The sequence below is a fragment of the Bidens hawaiensis genome, unplaced genomic scaffold (assembly GCF_021521415.1).
Source record: "Bidens hawaiensis isolate Kalapana, Puna unplaced genomic scaffold, B.hawaiensis_p1.1 tig00018044_1, whole genome shotgun sequence".
Lineage (NCBI taxonomy): Eukaryota > Viridiplantae > Streptophyta > Magnoliopsida > Asterales > Asteraceae > Bidens > Bidens hawaiensis.
This window is the reverse complement of record NW_027492726.1, coordinates 8862-28628: the sequence shown is the minus strand read 5'-3', so window position 1 is coordinate 28628 and position 19767 is coordinate 8862. Positions and strand designations below refer to the sequence as shown.

Below are 19767 nucleotides of genomic sequence, written 5' to 3'. Positions count from 1 at the left end.
TGTTTAAATAGTTCATGTGATATGTTTTTTCAGCGAGCAGTCTTGTTAATGCATCTTGGTGTTGCACTTAGTACAACTCAATTTTGCTTTTCATTAATCCTGTCTTGTGTTGCCTCTGCAATTTGAATATTCGATTGCATATATGATTTTGTATGAATGTTTCGTAATCAATGGAAATATATGTCAAAGGAAACTGCTATATTGGCATAATGGATTTAAGTAGGCAAAATTGAAAATCATGCATGGATGAAAAACCTAACAAGTTCTTAAATTGGAAAAAAAATATATCCCTTCAACCGTGGCCTTAGGCCACCGGGTTCTGTTTATTTAGAAAAATAAAAGCTATGCACTAACACTGAACAAATAGACCTTAAGTACAATGGAGAGAGCCAGCTGCAACAGGGTAATTCCAGAAACAATCCAAACCCACTTTTCACCTCCTGAAACTATGTGGTTTCTTAGATTTGACGCCACAAACATTGCCGACATGAATCCCGCTACACCCACAACCACCCACCTTAATATTTCCACTGGAATAATAGACAGACACTGCAATTTAACCCAAACAATATCATATTTCTTGTATAAACCAAACCAAACCGAATTCTGCTTTTCAAATCACAAAACTCAGAAGCTTACCACTGCGGGAATGAAGACAAACAAGGAGTACCCATAGAGACAGAGTAGTTGAACAAAACCCAAAGGCACAGAAAAGTACTTGAGAACTACATACAAAGTGATCGGGACAATAATAGCATAGCCGTATAGCACGCAAGCAGACCAAGTCAACAAATGTATGTCATAGTCCCATTCCTTGTGACGAAACCTGTCCGCAAGATAAGTGACCGACGTACCAATCGAAGCTGATGCAAAGATCAATGTGGTGCATATCCAAAAAGGCCCATACCTACAACAAGATGCGACATTTTAACATCGGGTGATACCAGTAGAAAAATATAACAAAGAGTCAAAGTCGGCTCACAAATCCGGGCTGCCAGCAGTCTTCTCATTGAAGTTTCCTTTAAAGGGAAAGAGAGAATCTTTAATCCTCTCTAAAATGTCTGACGTGTCAACATCAAAGTATGGCTGGTATGCAGTGACTGTAAATGCTCTAACCCAGTTAGCAGTCTGTTGCTCCGATGAACCCGATTTTGGACTTGTGAATGTGACTGCATTAACCATAATCATTTTCCCACACTAAACAATAGTATTAAACAAAACAATTTCAATTTCAAATTAAAATTCGATATCATCTCCGTGATTCGAAATACGAACCATCAGCATCACGAGGCGGTCCAGAAGCGCCTGCGATCTTCCCTTCCGATGCAGAAGGTGGAAATGTTTGGAGTGCTGAATCTGCAATATGTTATGAAATGATTAACCTTACAATATTATTTATATAGAATAGAAATACAGCAATGTTACCGTTGAATTTGACGGAGACTTGTCCGGATGGATCCGGTGCAGGCTGAAACAAAATAAAAATAAAAATTTGATTATGTATCAAAGTGATAACATGCAATTTGAGAAGATGAGATATGTACCGGAACAGATGAGGATGCATTCTGTTTATTAATGTTGGTGTAATTTTCTGACATCATCGCTTTGCTCCGGCGGACCAGGGATCTGTTAAGCCAATTGATGAAAATGTCCTCCGTTGTTGTTGCCACTATCAAAACGGCAACGACTTTGCAAATTTTGCCATCTGAAACTACAAGATAACTAATTTATTGATTCAGTGTTTTTTTTTCATTTTTTGATTTAGTAATAACATTAAAAATAATTACGCAATTTTTATTGCATGCAAAACCAATTATAAAAACATAAAACCAACTTGGTTTTTACGAAAACATAAAAAAAAAAAAGAAAATATTTAAATTTGATTCGGTTTTCTATTATATGTAAAACCAAAATGAAACCAAATCATAACAAAAGTTCAGTTTTTACGAAAGCATAAAACTAAATCTTCGGTTTTTGTTATCGGATTTATATCGACCCCAAATTGTTTTATGTGCCACATCATATTTCGTGAAATGACCGTATATTTTTGTTGAAAGCTTAGGCTTTTGGGCTTAGTTTGGCTAATCCTGGGCTTTGGATTTTTACACCTAGCTCAACCTGGTCCATTTCAGGTTTGGGACTTTTAGTCTTAGACGAACATGTTTTTGACAAAATGAGACAACAAGCTTTCATGATATATCGATACATAATCATGTTTACACACATATGACAGAGGTACATAAGGCGCAGGGCCGGCCCTTGGGGTGGCTGGGTGGTTGACGGCCATAAGCCCGACATCCCACTAGGCCCGATTTTTCTTTTAAATTATATGTATTTTTATTAAAAAAATATATAAATTTAATGTTTAAACTTGATTACATAACTACTAGTTTGGTTGAGTGGCAAATGGGTGTTACTCCTAACTAAAAGGTAATGGGTTCTAGTCTCATTTGAGACTTTTTTTATTATATTTTTATACAGAAGTTTTTTATACAACCCAAATTATAACCAAGTAAAATAATATAAAAATTAAAATGTTTAACCCAAACAAAATACTCCTTTTATTTGAGGCCTGAAAAATTTTTGCCTTCGGCCCAAAACTTTTCTTTGCCTTTTCGGAGCCAGCCCTGATAAGGCCGTTCACTTTCGTATAGGGTATTCAATGTTTTGGATATCGGTTATTCAGATATATTTTTTTGGTTGTGAATATGGCTAAGATTTCGTTTTTATCTTTCGGTTTATTTGCACACAGCCGCTTTAGAATCATAATAATTATTTTGAGAATTACATCAATGTATATACACACACAAAGCGCTTAATTATTGTTCTTTAACTAATACTCTTGTTTTTAACCCCCTCTCCTCGTATCTCCTATTAGCTTCTCTCATTATCTCCAAAAATTTTGAATAATACAAAAATACACATGTGTAATGTGGGTTTTATGCACATATACATGTAGATAGAAAACGGTAGTGCACATCTTGACAATTTACACCATAACCCCACGTTAACATTGTATGCAAAAGATAAATTATAGGGAAAATCCCTAAAATAGCCCATCTACAAAATGGGATTCTAAGTTTGTCCCCTAAACTTAATATTTCCAAAAGTGGTCCTCTCTAACTCATCTTTGACCATGTATTAGGAAATCTAACGCGCCTTTGACGACATAACGATTTCCTAACACATGGTTAAAGAGGCCAACACGTCATCAAAGACGGGTTAGAATTCCTAACACATTGTTAAAGATGAGTTAGGCCTTCAAACACGTAGTCAAAGATATGTTAGCATCAAACGCGTAGTCGAAGATATGTTAGCTTTTTGTTTGTTTTTTTAATATATTTTTATAACTAGTTTTACTTATATTTGTTTTTCTTTTATAACTTTTAATATATAAAATTTTATATTATTTCGAATATACCGACGAGAAATGTTTACTTTTATTTACGGACCGACATCAATTTTATTTAAAACCGAGCGGGATCAAATTTTATTGAATATTTCGATATTGATTTGGCATGGCTCAAGTTTGAGTTAGTTTATGTCGGTCAGTAGGTAAAAGTAAGCATGTCTCGTCGGTATATTCGAAATAATATAAAATTTTATATATTAAAAGTTATAAAAGAAAAACAAATATAATTAAAATTAGTTATAAAAATATAATATTAAAGAAACAAACAAAAAAACTAACATATCTTCGACTACGCGTTTGATGCTATCATATCTTTGACTGCGTGGTTGGAGGCCTAACTCATCTTTAACCATGTGTTAGGAAATCTAACGCGTCTTTGACGACATGTTAGCATCTTTAACCATGTGTTAGGAAATCCAATGCGTCTTTGACGACGTGTTATGCTAACATGTTGTCAAAGACGCGTTAGATTTCCTAATACATGGTCAAAGATGAGTTAGAGATGGCCATTTTTTAAAATATTAAGTTTAGGAGACAAAGTTGGAATCTCCTTTTGTAGATGGGCTATTTTGAAGATTTCCCCTAAATTATATACACAACAATGATTTAGAAAGACCACGTGATAGCATGCACGTTTGCCTCCAATGTACATCTATACAATTAACTAAAACTTACATTTATTTATGACAGAATTACAAATTTTGTCATTTAAAAAAAGCCAAATTACGGTTCGTGTTATTTTCTTACTTTCCTTGCAGGCGGTGTACTTTAAACTTTTTTTTTCCACAAGTTTTGTCCTTTACGCTAACTGGGTTAGAAAAAGTCAGTTAAATCCCCTCACGTGAGGTGCATGTGAGGGCATATTGGTCTTTTTGCCTACCCTGCAACTTCTTCTTCTTCTTCTTCTTCATTTTGCAGATCTTTACCTTCCCCTCATTTCTCTCTTATTTCTCTCTCTACGCCACCATCATCACCATACCACAACCACTCTGCCCATGGATATCCTCAAACACCATCACCACCGCCACCACAGCTCCAGCTCCGACCACTCCTATGACGCAGAAGCCGCCACAGCTCTGCCACCAGCCACTCCGGCCATGAATTAAGATCTGCGATTTCGATTTTTCAGATCTGCGACCACCAACCACAGCTCCGTACACCGCCGCCACCAACCACTCCGGCCACCACCACAGCTCCGCCACCACCGCTCCATCTCCGTCACTGCTTATTCGCCACCACCACTGTGACACCCGGTAAATTCCCAATCCCTTAAACCAAGTAATCAACCTAAATATTAGGTAATTATGTTATATGCGCCTTGCGCGAGCGCGCTATGTTAGAATCAGCGCGTGCATTTGTTATGTGCGCCCTGCGCGAGCGCGCCATGTTAGTCAGCGCGTGCATTTGTTATGTGCGCCCTGCGCGAGCGCGCCATGTTAGTCAGCGCGTGCATTTGTTATGTGCGCCCTGCGCGAGCGCGCCATGTTAGTCAGCGCGGGCATATTATGTGCGCCCTGCGCGAGCGCGCCGTGTTAAGAACCTGCGTGGGCATATGTTATATGCGCCATGCGCGAGTGTATTGGTTTTATGTTTCTATAACTTAATGTTGTCTAATGGGCTGACCGTCTCGCATGATGCTAAGGCGGGTGCATCCCAAATCGTCTATGCGCGTGCGGAAGGGGAACTAACCTCCCCGCATGGCGGGAACATTGAGAGCTAGTTTGTCTGAAGCTCCAAGATGGAATTGACTTCAACATAACTGATCACTATGTTGAAATACCAAGACCACCTGGAGAATCTACAAATGAAACTCAATGTCCCTAACTGCGAGAAGGTTACGCACCTACCCGCAGCAAAGAAATGTCCTTCACGCAGAAAGCTATGCGCACAAAGTGATACGCACAGAACACTTAGTCTATTCTCCAGACGTAAGGAGATTACTCCCGCCCAAAAGGAAACAGTAGCGTGTTTCAGAGATTTTCCACTTTTTACTGTACACTGACAAAAGTACCTGAAAAAGCACACTGTAACATGAAAAGTCAACTGTCAGCCACCCTATTCTCACCAACCCCAGACCTGCATGTCCTGACCAAATCAAATCAAAATCTTTTATCCACTACTCCACTTTTAAATAAATAATAATAATTTCCATACTTTATCATCATTACACCTAGATATGAAAAGATTACAATCCCCTAAAGCAAGGGATTGTGTTCCCTTGAGTTTGCCTATAAATATGTAACCTAAGTTATCACCCAAACACACTTCAAACTTCTCTCTTAAGAACTGCAAACTTGCACTAATCATCTCCCAAGCATCCGTTGTTTTCATTTCCGATCCTGTTACTAGGTAAGCCGAGAATATAACCTTGAGATCTACTTTCCAACCCTTATATTCTCCTATTTCTTGATCTTAATATATATACTTCTTGTTATTTAATCGTATTCTAGACCTTCAATTCAAAGGCCAACACCAAGAAAACCCGAATCTCGATTAATCCCTTAACAAGAACCACAGGTGAGTCTCACAGCCCCTATTTTCACTGTTTTCACTATTTTTAAACTGTTTTCGGGGCGAGGGACACGTACTTAAATAATGTTTTATCATGGTATACTTACAAGCTATGCAAGCGATTATGTGTTTAAGTTATGTTTCATGATGAGCAATGCGAACGGTTATCTATGGTTTTTCGATGTTAGTGCACCAGATTCGAGTAAGTGATCACTTTACCATTGGAACTCTAAGGGTAGGGACTGCTGGTTTGATCCACCCACTCGTAGGGGTCGCACCTCTTACACAGACGAGTGCCTAGCATGTCACGGGGCAGTACTATGGGATTGAGCCCGCTCGTAGAGGTCGCTCCTCTTACGCAGACGAGCGCCTTGTTTTCCGGCACAACGTCTGCGCGTAGCCCGCGGGACGGTATTATTCGCTCGTAGTGGCAGCGCCACTTACACAGACGAGCACGGTTTTTCAGATGTGTCCGCGCGTAACCCGCGGGACGGTATTACTTGTTTCGCTCGTAGTGGCAGCGCCACTTACACAGACGAGCACAGTTCCCAGAAATGTTCGCGCGTGACCCGCGGAACGATTTTATCAGATTATGTTATCAGAACTATGCTTTACTAAGCATGTGTTTCAATAATGCTATCAGAATTATGTTATAGAATGATTTTTATCAAGACTATGACGCGATACGATTTATCAAGTTACTAAAACTTGTGAACTCACTCAGTTTATACTGATCCAAATGTTTTTACGTGTCTTTCAGGAGATAACTAGGTAGCGCATGGAGTCACACTTAGAGCACCTCACGCTGAACATCTAAAACTAGCTTTTTGGAAGATTTTAGTTCTATCCCTTCGATGCGCGTGGTTGTTCCCGCCGCGCAAGGGGATATGGCGTGGAAATCTTCAACAGTTTTTATACTTGGATGTTTTTATGTAATTTTTAAACAATGTAATGTATTTGTATTAAACTTTTCATGCGCAATGAAAATCTTACTTTGAATGTTTGCAATGGCCCGTGCTTAATTATCAATCCCCACTCGCGCGCGCCCGGCTGTTTCCGCCGCTCAGGGCCGGGTGTGACAGATTGGTATCAGAGCACTGGTTATAGCGAACTAGGAAAAGAAGTTTTAACCTAGACTATAACCGTTGGGGAATCGCATGAAATATTTTTCAAAGAAAATATTTTCAAAAGAAACTATACACACACTTAGGAACACGGGTCACACAGTGTCTAGTGAATAAAGATAAAGAACATTATGTGCTCAGGGTAAATGCGCTAAGTTTAATATATTTTCGTTCTCTTTTAAAGCGAGAATGCCTCCAACTAGAGCCAAGGGAATCACCATGACACCCGAGGAACTCGCGGAAATAATCGCGCAGGCGATCGCGACACATGAGGCCAGCAAGGCCGAATCAAGTCAGGGTCGTCAGAACGAGACCCCAGAACCCGATTCAGGAGCCTTGGACAAAGGATGCTCCTATAAGACATTCATGGCCTGTAGGCCTTGGCCATTCAAGGGTACCGAAGGGGCCATTGGGCTCTACAACTGGATTGATAAGATGGAGACAGTTCTCTCCATTAGCAGATGTAGTGAGAACCAGAAGGTCCTTTACGCGACATGCATGTTCCAAGAAGCAGCTTCGTCTTGGTGGAAGCTTCAAGTGAAGACTTTGGGGCGAGAAGTTGCTCTTCACAAGACCTGGGAGGAACTGAAGGAAATGATGATGAGAAAGTTCTGCTCTCGCGCAGAAATCCAGAGTCTGCAGCAGGAATTCTGGAACCACACCATGGTAGGAACGGATATCGATGCCTACAACAACCGGTTCAACGAGCTTTGCCAGCTGGTGCCAGACATGGCAAACACGGAGGAAAAGAAGATCGAGAGGTATATTTTTGGGTTACCTCCTGTTGTTAGGGTTCCGCTCAACGCCGCAGCGCCTCCAACCTTTGATGAGGCGGTAGCGCGGGCCATCACCCTCACAAGGGATACGGTCCGTGCGGGTATGTTGACTACGCGCGGAAACGAGCAGCGAACCTCTGACTCCAAGAGGAAATGGAACTCTCACCACCGAGGGTCCGACTCCAAGCAGCCACCGTTCAAGAAGCAGGAAAGCGCAAGGGTTTACGCGATCCAAGCCGCGGAGCCATCAAGGAAAGGATACAGCGGGCCTTATCCATGGTGCAACAAATGCAAGTTTCACCACGAGGGTGAATGCGCGAGCGTCACGTGCGCCAAATGTAACAGGCCAGGGCACAAGATGAATTGCCGTGCTAAAGAAGCTGGAGCCAGTGACAACTGCTACGCATGCGGAAAGCCAGGGCATTTCAGTCGGGATTGCCCGCAAAAGGGAAACCAAGCTCGCGGGAGAGCTTTTGTGATCGGCGCGGGTGAAGCTAAAGAAGAGCCGAATGTGGTAACCGGTACGTTTTTGCTTAACGGCCATTTTGCATCTGTCTTATTTGATACTGGCGCTGACCTAAGTTTTATATCTGCTGAGTTTAAAAACTCCCTAGGCTTAGCAACCAGTAGGCTAGACACGCCTTATACTATAGAACTAGCCAATGGTAGGCAGTTATGCGCGAACGAAAGAACTGAACAATGCGTTATAGTCATGGGAGGTCACGGGTTCAATATTAACTTGTTACCAATAGACTTGGGAAGTTTTGACATTGTGGTAGGTATGGATTGGTTAGTCGAGAACCGCGCGGAAGTTATTTGCCATGAGAAGCAGGTTCGGATCCCACTGTTGAACGGAGAAACCTTGGTAATTCAAGGGGAAAGAAGGGGAGTTGCGACGAAACTGATTTCGTGCCTAAAGGCGCGCAAGTGCCTAAGGAAAGGGTGCTACGCCTTCCTGGCGCATGTCGTAGAGAAGAAAGGAGATGAGCGAAGAATTGAAGACTTACCAGTAGTGCGCGAATTTCCAGAAGTTTTTCCTGAAGATTTGCCCGGATTACCGCCGCCGCGACAAGTCGAATTTCGTATTGATTTAGTCCCAGGAGCTGCGCCAGTAGCTCGAGCGCCTTATCGATTAGCTCCATCTGAGATGCAAGAGCTATCCAATCAGCTACAGGAACTATTGGATAAGGGTTTCATACGCCCAAGCTTCTCACATTGGGGAGCTCCAGTACTGTTTGTTAAGAAGAAGGATGGTTCGTTCAGAATGTGTATTGACTATAGGGAGCTGAACAAGCTGACAGTCAAGAATCGGTACCCCTTACCGAGGATTGACGACTTATTTGACCAGTTGCAGGGATCCAGTTATTATTCGAAGATAGATCTACGGTCAGGATATCACCAACTTAGGGTCCATGAGGAAGATGTGCCGAAAACAGCCTTCCGAACTAGATACGGCCATTATGAGTTCTTAGTGATGCCTTTCGGGCTAACTAATGCGCCGGCTGTATTCATGGATCTGATGAACCGCGTGTGCAAACCATACTTGGACAAGTTTGTGATTGTGTTTATAGATGATATTCTGATTTACTCTCGGACCAAGGCCGAGCATGAGCAACACCTGAGATTGATTTTGGAATTGTTGAGGAAAGAAAAGTTGTATGCAAAGTTTTCCAAATGTGAGTTTTGGCTTAGAGAAGTTCACTTTCTCGGTCACGTTGTAAACGAGAAAGGAATACACGTTGATCCTTCCAAAGTCAAGGCCATCGAAAACTGGGAAGCGCCAAAAACCCCAACTGAGGTGAGGCAATTCCTAGGACTAGCTGGCTACTATCGACGCTTCATTGAGAACTTCTCCAAGATAGCTCTACCACTGACCGCGCTAACTCAGAAAGACAAGAAGTTTGTTTGGGGCGAAAATCAGGAAACAGCATTTCAAATGTTAAAACAGAAGTTATGTAGTGCGCCAATTCTGTCTCTGCCCGAGGGGACGGATGACATCGTCGTTTACTGCGACGCTTCACATCAGGGACTCGGATGTGTCCTTATGCAGCGAGACAAAGTCATAGCGTATGCCTCGCGCCAACTCAAGACCAATGAAAAGAACTACACAACGCATGATCTGGAACTTGGAGCGGTTGTCTTCGCGCTAAAGATTTGGCGCCATTACCTCTATGGTACAAAGTGTATAATCTTTACGGATCACAAGAGCCTTCAACATATATTTGATCAAAAGGATTTAAACATGAGGCAACGAAGATGGGTGGAGTTGTTGAATGATTATGATTGTGAAATTAAGTACCACCCTGGAAAGGCGAATGTGGTAGCAGACGCGCTAAGTAGGAAGGAGCGAATAAAAACGCTACGAGTCAAGGCTCTAAGGTTGACCATTCACACAGATCTCTCTACCCGCATCCGAGACGCTCAGCAAGAAGCCTTGAAACCAGAGTTTGTTAAAAACGAATGCCTTGGGGGTATAATTAAAAGTTTGGAACTTAAAGAGAACGGCAATCTATTTTTCGCTAACCGCATATGGGTCCCTCTCAAGGGAGGATTGCGCGAGCAAGTATTAAACGAAGCTCACAAGACACGGTATTCTGTACATCCTGGCGCAGACAAGATGTACCAAGATGTTAAAACGCTGTATTGGTGGCCCAATCTTAAAGGCGCCATCGCGACGTATGTTAGTAAATGCCTGACGTGTTCGAAGGTGAAGGCTGAATACCAGAAACCATCAGGGTTGCTTCAACAGCCAGAAATTCCCATGTGGAAGTGGGAACAAATCTCTATGGACTTCATCACCAAACTGCCAAGGACACCTGGGGGTTACGACACGATCTGGGTTATTGTGGATCGGCTAACTAAGTCAGCGCACTTCCTGCCGATCAAGGAAACCGATAAGATGGAAAAGTTAGCCCGATTGTATATTCGAGAAGTAGTTTCAAAACATGGAGTCCCAGTGTCCATCATTTCTGATAGAGATAGTCGGTTCACATCAAGGTTTTGGAGATCGTTACAAGGAGCTCTAGGTACTCGCCTTGATATGAGTACAGCTTATCATCCTCAAACGGATGGGCAAAGCGAGTGAACAATCCAGACATTGGAAGATATGCTACGCGCGTGCGCGATCGATTTCGGAGGTAGCTGGGATACTCATCTCCCATTGGTTGAATTTTCTTACAACAACAGCTATCACACAAGCCTCAAGGCTGCGCCGTTTGAAGCTTTGTATGGGCGCAAGTGTAGATCCCCACTGTGCTAGGCTGAAGTGGGTGACAAGCAAATGACTGGTCCAGAATTGATCCAAGAAACAACAGACAAGATTTTTCAGATACGGGATCGCCTTAAGACAGCGCGCGACAGACAGAAGAGCTACGCAGATGTGCCAAGGAAACCGTTGGAGTTTCAAGTAGGGGATAGAGTACTTTTGAAAGTCTCTCCATGGAAAGGAGTCCCCCGTTTCGGCAAGCGAGGAAAGTTGAATCCGCGCTACATTGGACCATTTGAGATCCTGGAAAGGATCGGTCCGGTTGCTTATAAACTCCGTTTACCCGCCGAACTCAGTGGAGTTCATGATACGTTTCATGTGTCCAACCTCAAAAAGTGCTTATCTGACGAAACGTTGATTTTGCCGTTGGAAGAGATTCACATCGACAAACAGCTGCACTTCGTAGAAGAACCTATAGCAGTAACCGATTGGAAAGAACAAAAGTTACGCAGAAGCAAAATCAAGTTAGTAAAGGTTCAATGGAAATCAAGGCGTGGGCCTGAATTCACTTGGGAAAGAGAAGATCAAATACGCAAGAAATACCCACACCTCTTTCAGAGCATGGCTTCTGCCAGCAACGTCTCCTAAATTTCGGGACGAAATTCGCTTAACAGGGGGAGAATGTGACACCCGGTAAATTCCCAATCCCTTAAACCAAGTAATCAACCTAAATATTAGGTAATTATGTTATATGCGCCTTGCGCGAGCGCGCTATGTTAGAATCAGCGCGTGCATTTGTTATATGCGCCCTGCGCGAGCGCGCCATGTTAGTCAGCGCGTGCATTTGTTATGTGCGCCCTGCGCGAGCGCGCCATGTTAGTCAGCGCGTGCATTTGTTATGTGCGCCCTGCGCGAGCGCGCCATGTTAGTCAGCGCGGGCATATTATGTGCGCCCTGCGCGAGCGCGCCGTGTTAAGAACCTGCGTGGGCATATGTTATATGCGCCATGCGCGAGTGTATTGGTTTTATGTTTCTATAACTTAATGTTGTCTAATGGGCTGACCGTCTCGCATGATGCTAAGGCGGGTGCATCCCAAATCGTCTATGCGCGTGCGGAAGGGGAACTAACCTCCCCGCATGGCGGGAACATTGAGAGCTAGTTTGTCTGAAGCTCCAAGATGGAATTGACTTCAACATAACTGATCACTATGTTGAAATACCAAGACCACCTGGAGAATCTACAAATGAAACTCAATGTCCCTAACTGCGAGAAGGTTACGCACCTACCCGCAGCAAAGAAATGTCCTTCACGCAGAAAGCTATGCGCACAAAGTGATACGCACAGAACACTTAGTCTATTCTCCAGACGTAAGGAGATTACTCCCGCCCAAAAGGAAACAGTAGCGTGTTTCAGAGATTTTCCACTTTTTACTGTACACTGACAAAAGTACCTGAAAAAGCACACTGTAACATGAAAAGTCAACTGTCAGCCACCCTATTCTCACCAACCCCAGACCTGCATGTCCTGACCAAATCAAATCAAAATCTTTTATCCACTACTCCACTTTTAAATAAATAATAATAATTTCCATACTTTATCATCATTACACCTAGATATGAAAAGATTACAATCCCCTAAAGCAAGGGATTGTGTTCCCTTGAGTTTGCCTATAAATATGTAACCTAAGTTATCACCCAAACACACTTCAAACTTCTCTCTTAAGAACTGCAAACTTGCACTAATCATCTCCCAAGCATCCGTTGTTTTCATTTCCGATCCTGTTACTAGGTAAGCCGAGAATATAACCTTGAGATCTACTTTCCAACCCTTATATTCTCCTATTTCTTGATCTTAATATATATACTTCTTGTTATTTAATCGTATTCTAGACCTTCAATTCAAAGGCCAACACCAAGAAAACCCGAATCTCGATTAATCCCTTAACAAGAACCACAGGTGAGTCTCACAGCCCCTATTTTCACTGTTTTCACTATTTTTAAACTGTTTTCGGGGCGAGGGACACGTACTTAAATAATGTTTTATCATGGTATACTTACAAGCTATGCAAGCGATTATGTGTTTAAGTTATGTTTCATGATGAGCAATGCGAACGGTTATCTATGGTTTTTCGATGTTAGTGCACCAGATTCGAGTAAGTGATCACTTTACCATTGGAACTCTAAGGGTAGGGACTGCTGGTTTGATCCACCCACTCGTAGGGGTCGCACCTCTTACACAGACGAGTGCCTAGCATGTCACGGGGCAGTACTATGGGATTGAGCCCGCTCGTAGAGGTCGCTCCTCTTACGCAGACGAGCGCCTTGTTTTCCGGCACAACGTCTGCGCGTAGCCCGCGGGACGGTATTATTCGCTCGTAGTGGCAGCGCCACTTACACAGACGAGCACGGTTTTTCAGATGTGTCCGCGCGTAACCCGCGGGACGGTATTACTTGTTTCGCTCGTAGTGGCAGCGCCACTTACACAGACGAGCACAGTTCCCAGAAATGTTCGCGCGTGACCCGCGGAACGATTTTATCAGATTATGTTATCAGAACTATGCTTTACTAAGCATGTGTTTCAATAATGCTATCAGAATTATGTTATAGAATGATTTTTATCAAGACTATGACGCGATACGATTTATCAAGTTACTAAAACTTGTGAACTCACTCAGTTTATACTGATCCAAATGTTTTTACGTGTCTTTCAGGAGATAACTAGGTAGCGCATGGAGTCACACTTAGAGCACCTCACGCTGAGCATCTAAAACTAGCTTTTTGGAAGATTTTAGTTCTATCCCTTCGATGCGCGTGGTTGTTCCCGCCGCGCAAGGGGATATGGCGTGGAAATCTTCAACAGTTTTTATACTTGGATGTTTTTATGTAATTTTTAAACAATGTAATGTATTTGTATTAAACTTTTCATGCGCAATGAAAATCTTACTTTGAATGTTTGCAATGGCCCGTGCTTAATTATCAATCCCCACTCGCGCTCCCGGCTGTTTCCGCCACTCAGGGCCGGGTGTGACAACCACAGCTCCGCCACCACCACAGCTCCGACCACTCCTATGATCAGTGAATCGGAGGTTGAAGAAGAATCAGCAGAGGTTGCTCAGGTGGCCGGAATTTCTGATGGTCACCTGAACCATCACCTCCGATTTCCCCAATTTTAAGCAAGCAACAACTGAACCCTAGCGTAACCGTAACTGGCCGTAACCCACCCAAATCCGTAACCCTAATCGCCGCATCATAACCCCCTCCAGCCACCCACCAGCACCAAATTCGTAACCCACCCATCATAACCCTAATCTCCGGAATTTCTAATCGCTGCATCATAACCCACCCAAATTCGTAACCCTAATCCACCCAAATCCACCACCACTACCGTAACCCACAACCGTCGCCACCACACTCCACCAACACCACCATCCTCGCGACACTTTATCTGTTGAGGTTAGTAATTAAAGGGTTTTTTTTGTGGTGGTGTGGCGTTGCGTCGGTGGTGCGATGGTAATGGTGTGGTGATGGTTGTTTAGAACTAAAAAGAAGAAGGTGAGGGTGAAGTTGCAAAGTTGCAGACATTAGAATTATTATATATATATATATTCTTTTCTTTTTTTTTAAAAAATTTAAAGACATATTAGAATTACAATTATGCCCATCACATGTCTGGCACATGTCATACTTAACTGACTTTTTCTAACCCAGTTAGCGTAAAGGACAAAACTTGTAGAAAAAAAAATTTAAAGTACACCGCCTGCAAGGAAAGTAAGAAAAGGACACGAACCTTAATTTGACTTTTTTTAAAGGACAAAATTTGTAATTCTGTCTTTATTTATTGGATAACTTAATAGAATAGTAACCTGTTCTAATTAGGTCACTCAAACTTTTTTTTTTGTATCAATTAGGTCATTAAGATTCATTTAATGTTTTAATCCTAGGTTTTTTACTTGTTTAACATGTTACAATCCTACTTGGCAATATTTTATTTTTAAAAAAACTAATTATTGGTGATATGAATATTTTACTTGAACCTAAAACAAGACCCATTTTTTTCATACTTCTCTTCATCTCCGATGAACAATTTTCCGGCAACCGTCTTTCTTTTCAGAGCTAATATATTAAATCAATCATCCATTATAGGAATCTTCATCTTCACTGGTCGGGAACACCTCTTCCAAGCATTACCAAATTCAAAACTACTTGAGAAATGCGAAGTCGCCGGAAACCTAATTGCTCCGGCCACATGCTAATAACACTCCTTTTCTCCTCCATCCTTTCATCAACTGCTGCTTCCCACCTTTTCGCCCTCATCCTCTAACAAGACAACCTCAAGGACGTTCCCGTCGACGACACTTCCGATGATTCATCAACCGTCGTCGATTGGGATGAATCGGTGAATCGGACGGCTGGTCGGATGAAGACCCCTGGCTGCTGTTAAGAGTTTTTGTGTGGAAACTTGATATGGTTTGATATTGGAAGATGGATTTAATGTATTAGCTGGAAAAAAGAAAAGCAAAAGGGCCGTCGAAAAATTGCTCATTGGAGATGAAGAGAAGAATGAAGAAGATGGGTCTGGTTTAAGGTTCAAGTAAAATATTCCATATTACCATTATTTAGTTTTTTAAAAAGAAAAATATTGCCATGTAGGATTGTAACCTGTTAAACAAGTAAAAAACCTACTATTGGAACATTAAATGAATCTTAATGATCTAATTGAGACAAAAAAAAGTTTGAGTTACCTAATTGAAACAGTACTGAAACTTCGTTACTATTCTATGAAGCTATCCCTTTTATATCTAAAGTTTGTTCATATTTTAAAAACTCTCACATTTCATTCATCAAATGATCATATCTAGGGATGTAAACGAACTGAACTGAACGAAGCCTTGTTCATGTTCAGTCGTTTAGTATTAAGCTTGTTCATGAACGTAACCGAATGAAAAATCTTGTTCGTGCTTGTTCATTAAGGAATTGAACTTGTTCGTAAACGACTCATGAAAACAAACAAATGAAAACATCAGCATTCTTAATCCAGAATGTTAAACATAATAACTTTAGTTAAATATAAAGTTAAGCACTTGGGATAATAATAATCACAAACATAATCATCCCCCATTTGGTTTTTTTATTTTGATAATAACGTCAACGAATGACAAGTTAGATTTTTTGTTAGTCAAACAAGACTTTATAAAAAAACCATTAACGAAACAACATATAATAGACAATAAATTAAGTTATAAAATTTAAATGTTAGGTTGGTTATTACAAATAAAATATTAAACAGACCTTTAACTAACAAACGTAAACGAACACATTACTTAAGTTTCACCAACACAAATGGAATTTGTTAAAATGGAATAAAAAGAAAGACTCTAAAGCATGACCTAGTTTTCCATTAAAAATCATCTTAGTTTTAGTTTGCTGGTCAAGATTCTAAGATGCCCACAAACTCACTGCTTGGAAATATTTTACTTCTTGTTTTTGCTTCTTAACCAACTATGAATGAATATTAGGTTGCAATAAAACTGCAAATAGGATGGTTTAACAACACATTGCTTGCCATTTATGTCTTAACATTCTTTTTTACAAATAAAGTTCATTCACCAACATGCCAATGCAAATGCCTTTGTAAAGTACTATGGACGCATTACGTCGTGTTCTGTATTTTTCGCTGGGACACTTGCTGTGTTATCTGGCAGCTTTTCCACAGCTTTTGCAACTCATATCACTAAACCCCTTTTACTCGTGACAGGACCCCCAATATCACTACCACTGAGAATTGCCCAATACTTTTAAAACTCACAAAACAATTGTACATGTAACATTTACTTTTAAAATATAACTTGCATAAACAACTTTTAATAAACCGTTTCACAGGCATGTATCTCAGCCCAAACACAATTGTAAAGAGCAAAATCAGTAGAACTCACCTTAACCTTTGCGTTTGTTGACAATTGTCAGCCTTTTACACCGTTCATCGTTTGCTTGTTACTTGGTAGCCTCCTATAGTTGTAATGTTTCACATTAAATTACTATCCTAGTCATAGAGGTTCATATATGGTTTTCCAGAATTCTTATTAGGCTGTTTACTATCATTAGCACCACTATAAGGCCATATGCATTATATAAGCTCATATTCTACCTTCGGTATTTTATATGGTAATATATGATTTTTAGTTCTTATACGGCTGTATACCGATGGGGATACAAATCGGATTTATGACAATTGGATGCTAAATGATAATAAAAACTGAAAATCAAATTAAATTGCAATGAAGAAGATGACCTCAATGGATCTACAAACTCATACAACCACAAGTGGTCCCAGGGCTACGCCCTACTCAATTGCAAAGCAACGAGCGTAAAAACTTACTGATATCATCCTTACCTCCCTAAGAAGTTATTAACCTATTTATAGAAAAGGAAATTACACTTAAATACCCTTTTAGAATAGACAAATGACACTTAGAGGCTAAACTATAACATAATCTCTATCAATGCTTCCTCCTTAACACAAGTCTTGTCCTCAAGGCTTGGTAGAAGAGTCCACAGCAGTGTTAATGACCCCATCCGACTGAAAAACATCCACTGACTCCATTTGAAAATGTAACCCGTCGGAATCATCCGATTTATCATCTCCTAGCAACATCACGCGAGGGCATTTATGGGCCGGACTATATTGTTGACCACATTTGTAACATAGCCCTTTCTTCTAACGTTCCTCCCATTCTGTATGCGACAGAGAACGGAGCGAACCCCTCGATCACGGTGATAAACACCTGCCCGGAATCGGAAGAAGTAGCCAAAACGGATTTGGGAGTGGAAACAGTGGAGCATATGTAGACCCCTTATATGATGTGTTAATGTTGAGTGAAGTTTTGGGCTCATAGTGGCCCAAAGTATTAAGACCAGCATGTACTCCAAACATTTGCAACCCAAACGGATTGAGATATCTGAAGCGGGACAACGAAGCACCGGAATTTGGTCAGAGCATCAATTCGATATCCTTGGACAAATACATTGCATCAACTGTGACTTTGGCCGATGCAAACGTACCTACTGTTTCACATCGGCTTTCAACCCGGCCACAAAATAACCCAACGCTTGAGATTCCGGTAAGCGAGGAACCAATGATAACAAATACTCAAAATCATCTATGTAATCGTAAATCGAACACCCTATTGAATGGTAGCCAATTGATCATACGGATTTTGCATCTCTAAGTCGCTAAAACGTTGCAACAGTTCCGATTGAAACTCCAACCAAGTAAGAGACGAACGAACCTAAGTGATAATTGTAAACTAATGTTGCGCAGCACGAATCATACTCACTTGAGCCATCTGAATGCGAGAATCGTCAGGAGTGTTGTTGAGATCAAAATACATATTCGCCTTCTGGATCCATCCTTGAGGATCAAATCCCGAGAATTCAGGGAGTTTAACCTTCTTCACAGCCCACGGTAACCCAGAAGGAGCATCAACTGAGTCGGATTTAGGCCCTGGCGAGGTGAAAACCATACCAGAAGATCCAGATCCAGATCCAGTTGAGTCAGTAACATGCTTCTTCTCCTGAGATTTCATCCAAGCAAGCACCACCTTACGGAATTCAGCCGATTCTACTCGATCTGCTTCTAACGCAGAGAGAGAAACCCTAATTTCAGTAACATCAGATTGAAGCTGTTTAATCTGTTATTCGTGAATGTCCAAACGAGAATTCTGATTCACCATAATTGAACTGGAATTAAAAATCAGACTTAGATCCGAAAAGAAGAACTGAAATAGAATTAGATCTGAGATCTGAACGTGAATGCAGATCTGGAAATTGAAATCAAATTGGATCTGAGATCTGAACGTGAATACATATCTGGAAATTGAAATCGAACTGAATCTGAGATCTAAACGTGAACGCAGATCTGGAAATTGGAATCGATAGGAGAGTGGAGGTGTGGCAGGTCGGACCAATGATGGGGATACAAATCGGATTTATGACAATTGGATGCTAAATGATAATAAGAACTGAATATCGAATTAAATTGCAATGAACAAGATGACCTTAATGGATCTACAAACTCATACAACCACAAGTGGTCCCACGGCTACGCCCTACTCAATTGCAAAGCAACGAGCCTAAAAACTTAATAATATCATCCTTACCTCTCTAAGAACTTATTAACCTATTTATACAAAAGGAAATTACACTTAATACCCTTTTAGGATAGACAAATGACACTTAGAGGCTAAACTATAATATAATCTCTATCATATACCCTATGGAATACGCTCGCATAATATATACCAAAACTGATAAGAGTCTAGAATCTGGACTCAAACAAACGATTCAATTACTGAAACATAATAACCCGATTCGAGATGGGAGGTCTCCAATACAAGGTTAATGAAATCCTAATACTTAGATAAAATTAACATTGACATCCCTAAATATAAATAAATGACCCTAGGCCTATTTATTCTAAATGAGTGTTGAAATTTCTCCATTACTTTAGCCTTTGACTCCTTACAATTAAGTCTTTGACTTTGACTCTCCTTTGAATACTCTTTAAACTAAATGATAGACGGGAAACTGAATCTGTTCTTTAACTGATTTGACCTGTTTAGCATTATGGGTATTAGCCCGAACCAGGTTTCTATCACAAACCCTAAAACGCCATATGTATTTTTTTATACAACTGCATAACCTCTAATCAGAGTCAGAACACATTTCTACCTACAAACAGAA

The 19767-nt window shown here is 41.0% G+C and overlaps 1 protein-coding gene across 1 annotated transcript; it reads right to left on the bottom strand.

The window, feature by feature from the left end:
• Nucleotides 1-342: 342 nt before the first annotated feature.
• On the bottom strand, nucleotides 343-1601 carry LOC143555316 (uncharacterized). Its single transcript, XM_077044888.1, has 6 exons — nucleotides 1545-1601; nucleotides 1426-1468; nucleotides 1276-1356; nucleotides 983-1169; nucleotides 640-907; nucleotides 343-549 (listed from the first exon to the last, which is right to left on the bottom strand). The coding sequence occupies exons 1-6, from the start codon at nucleotides 1599-1601 to the stop codon at nucleotides 343-345; spliced, it is 843 nt and encodes a 280-aa protein (XP_076901003.1).
• Nucleotides 1602-19767: the final 18166 nt, after the last annotated feature.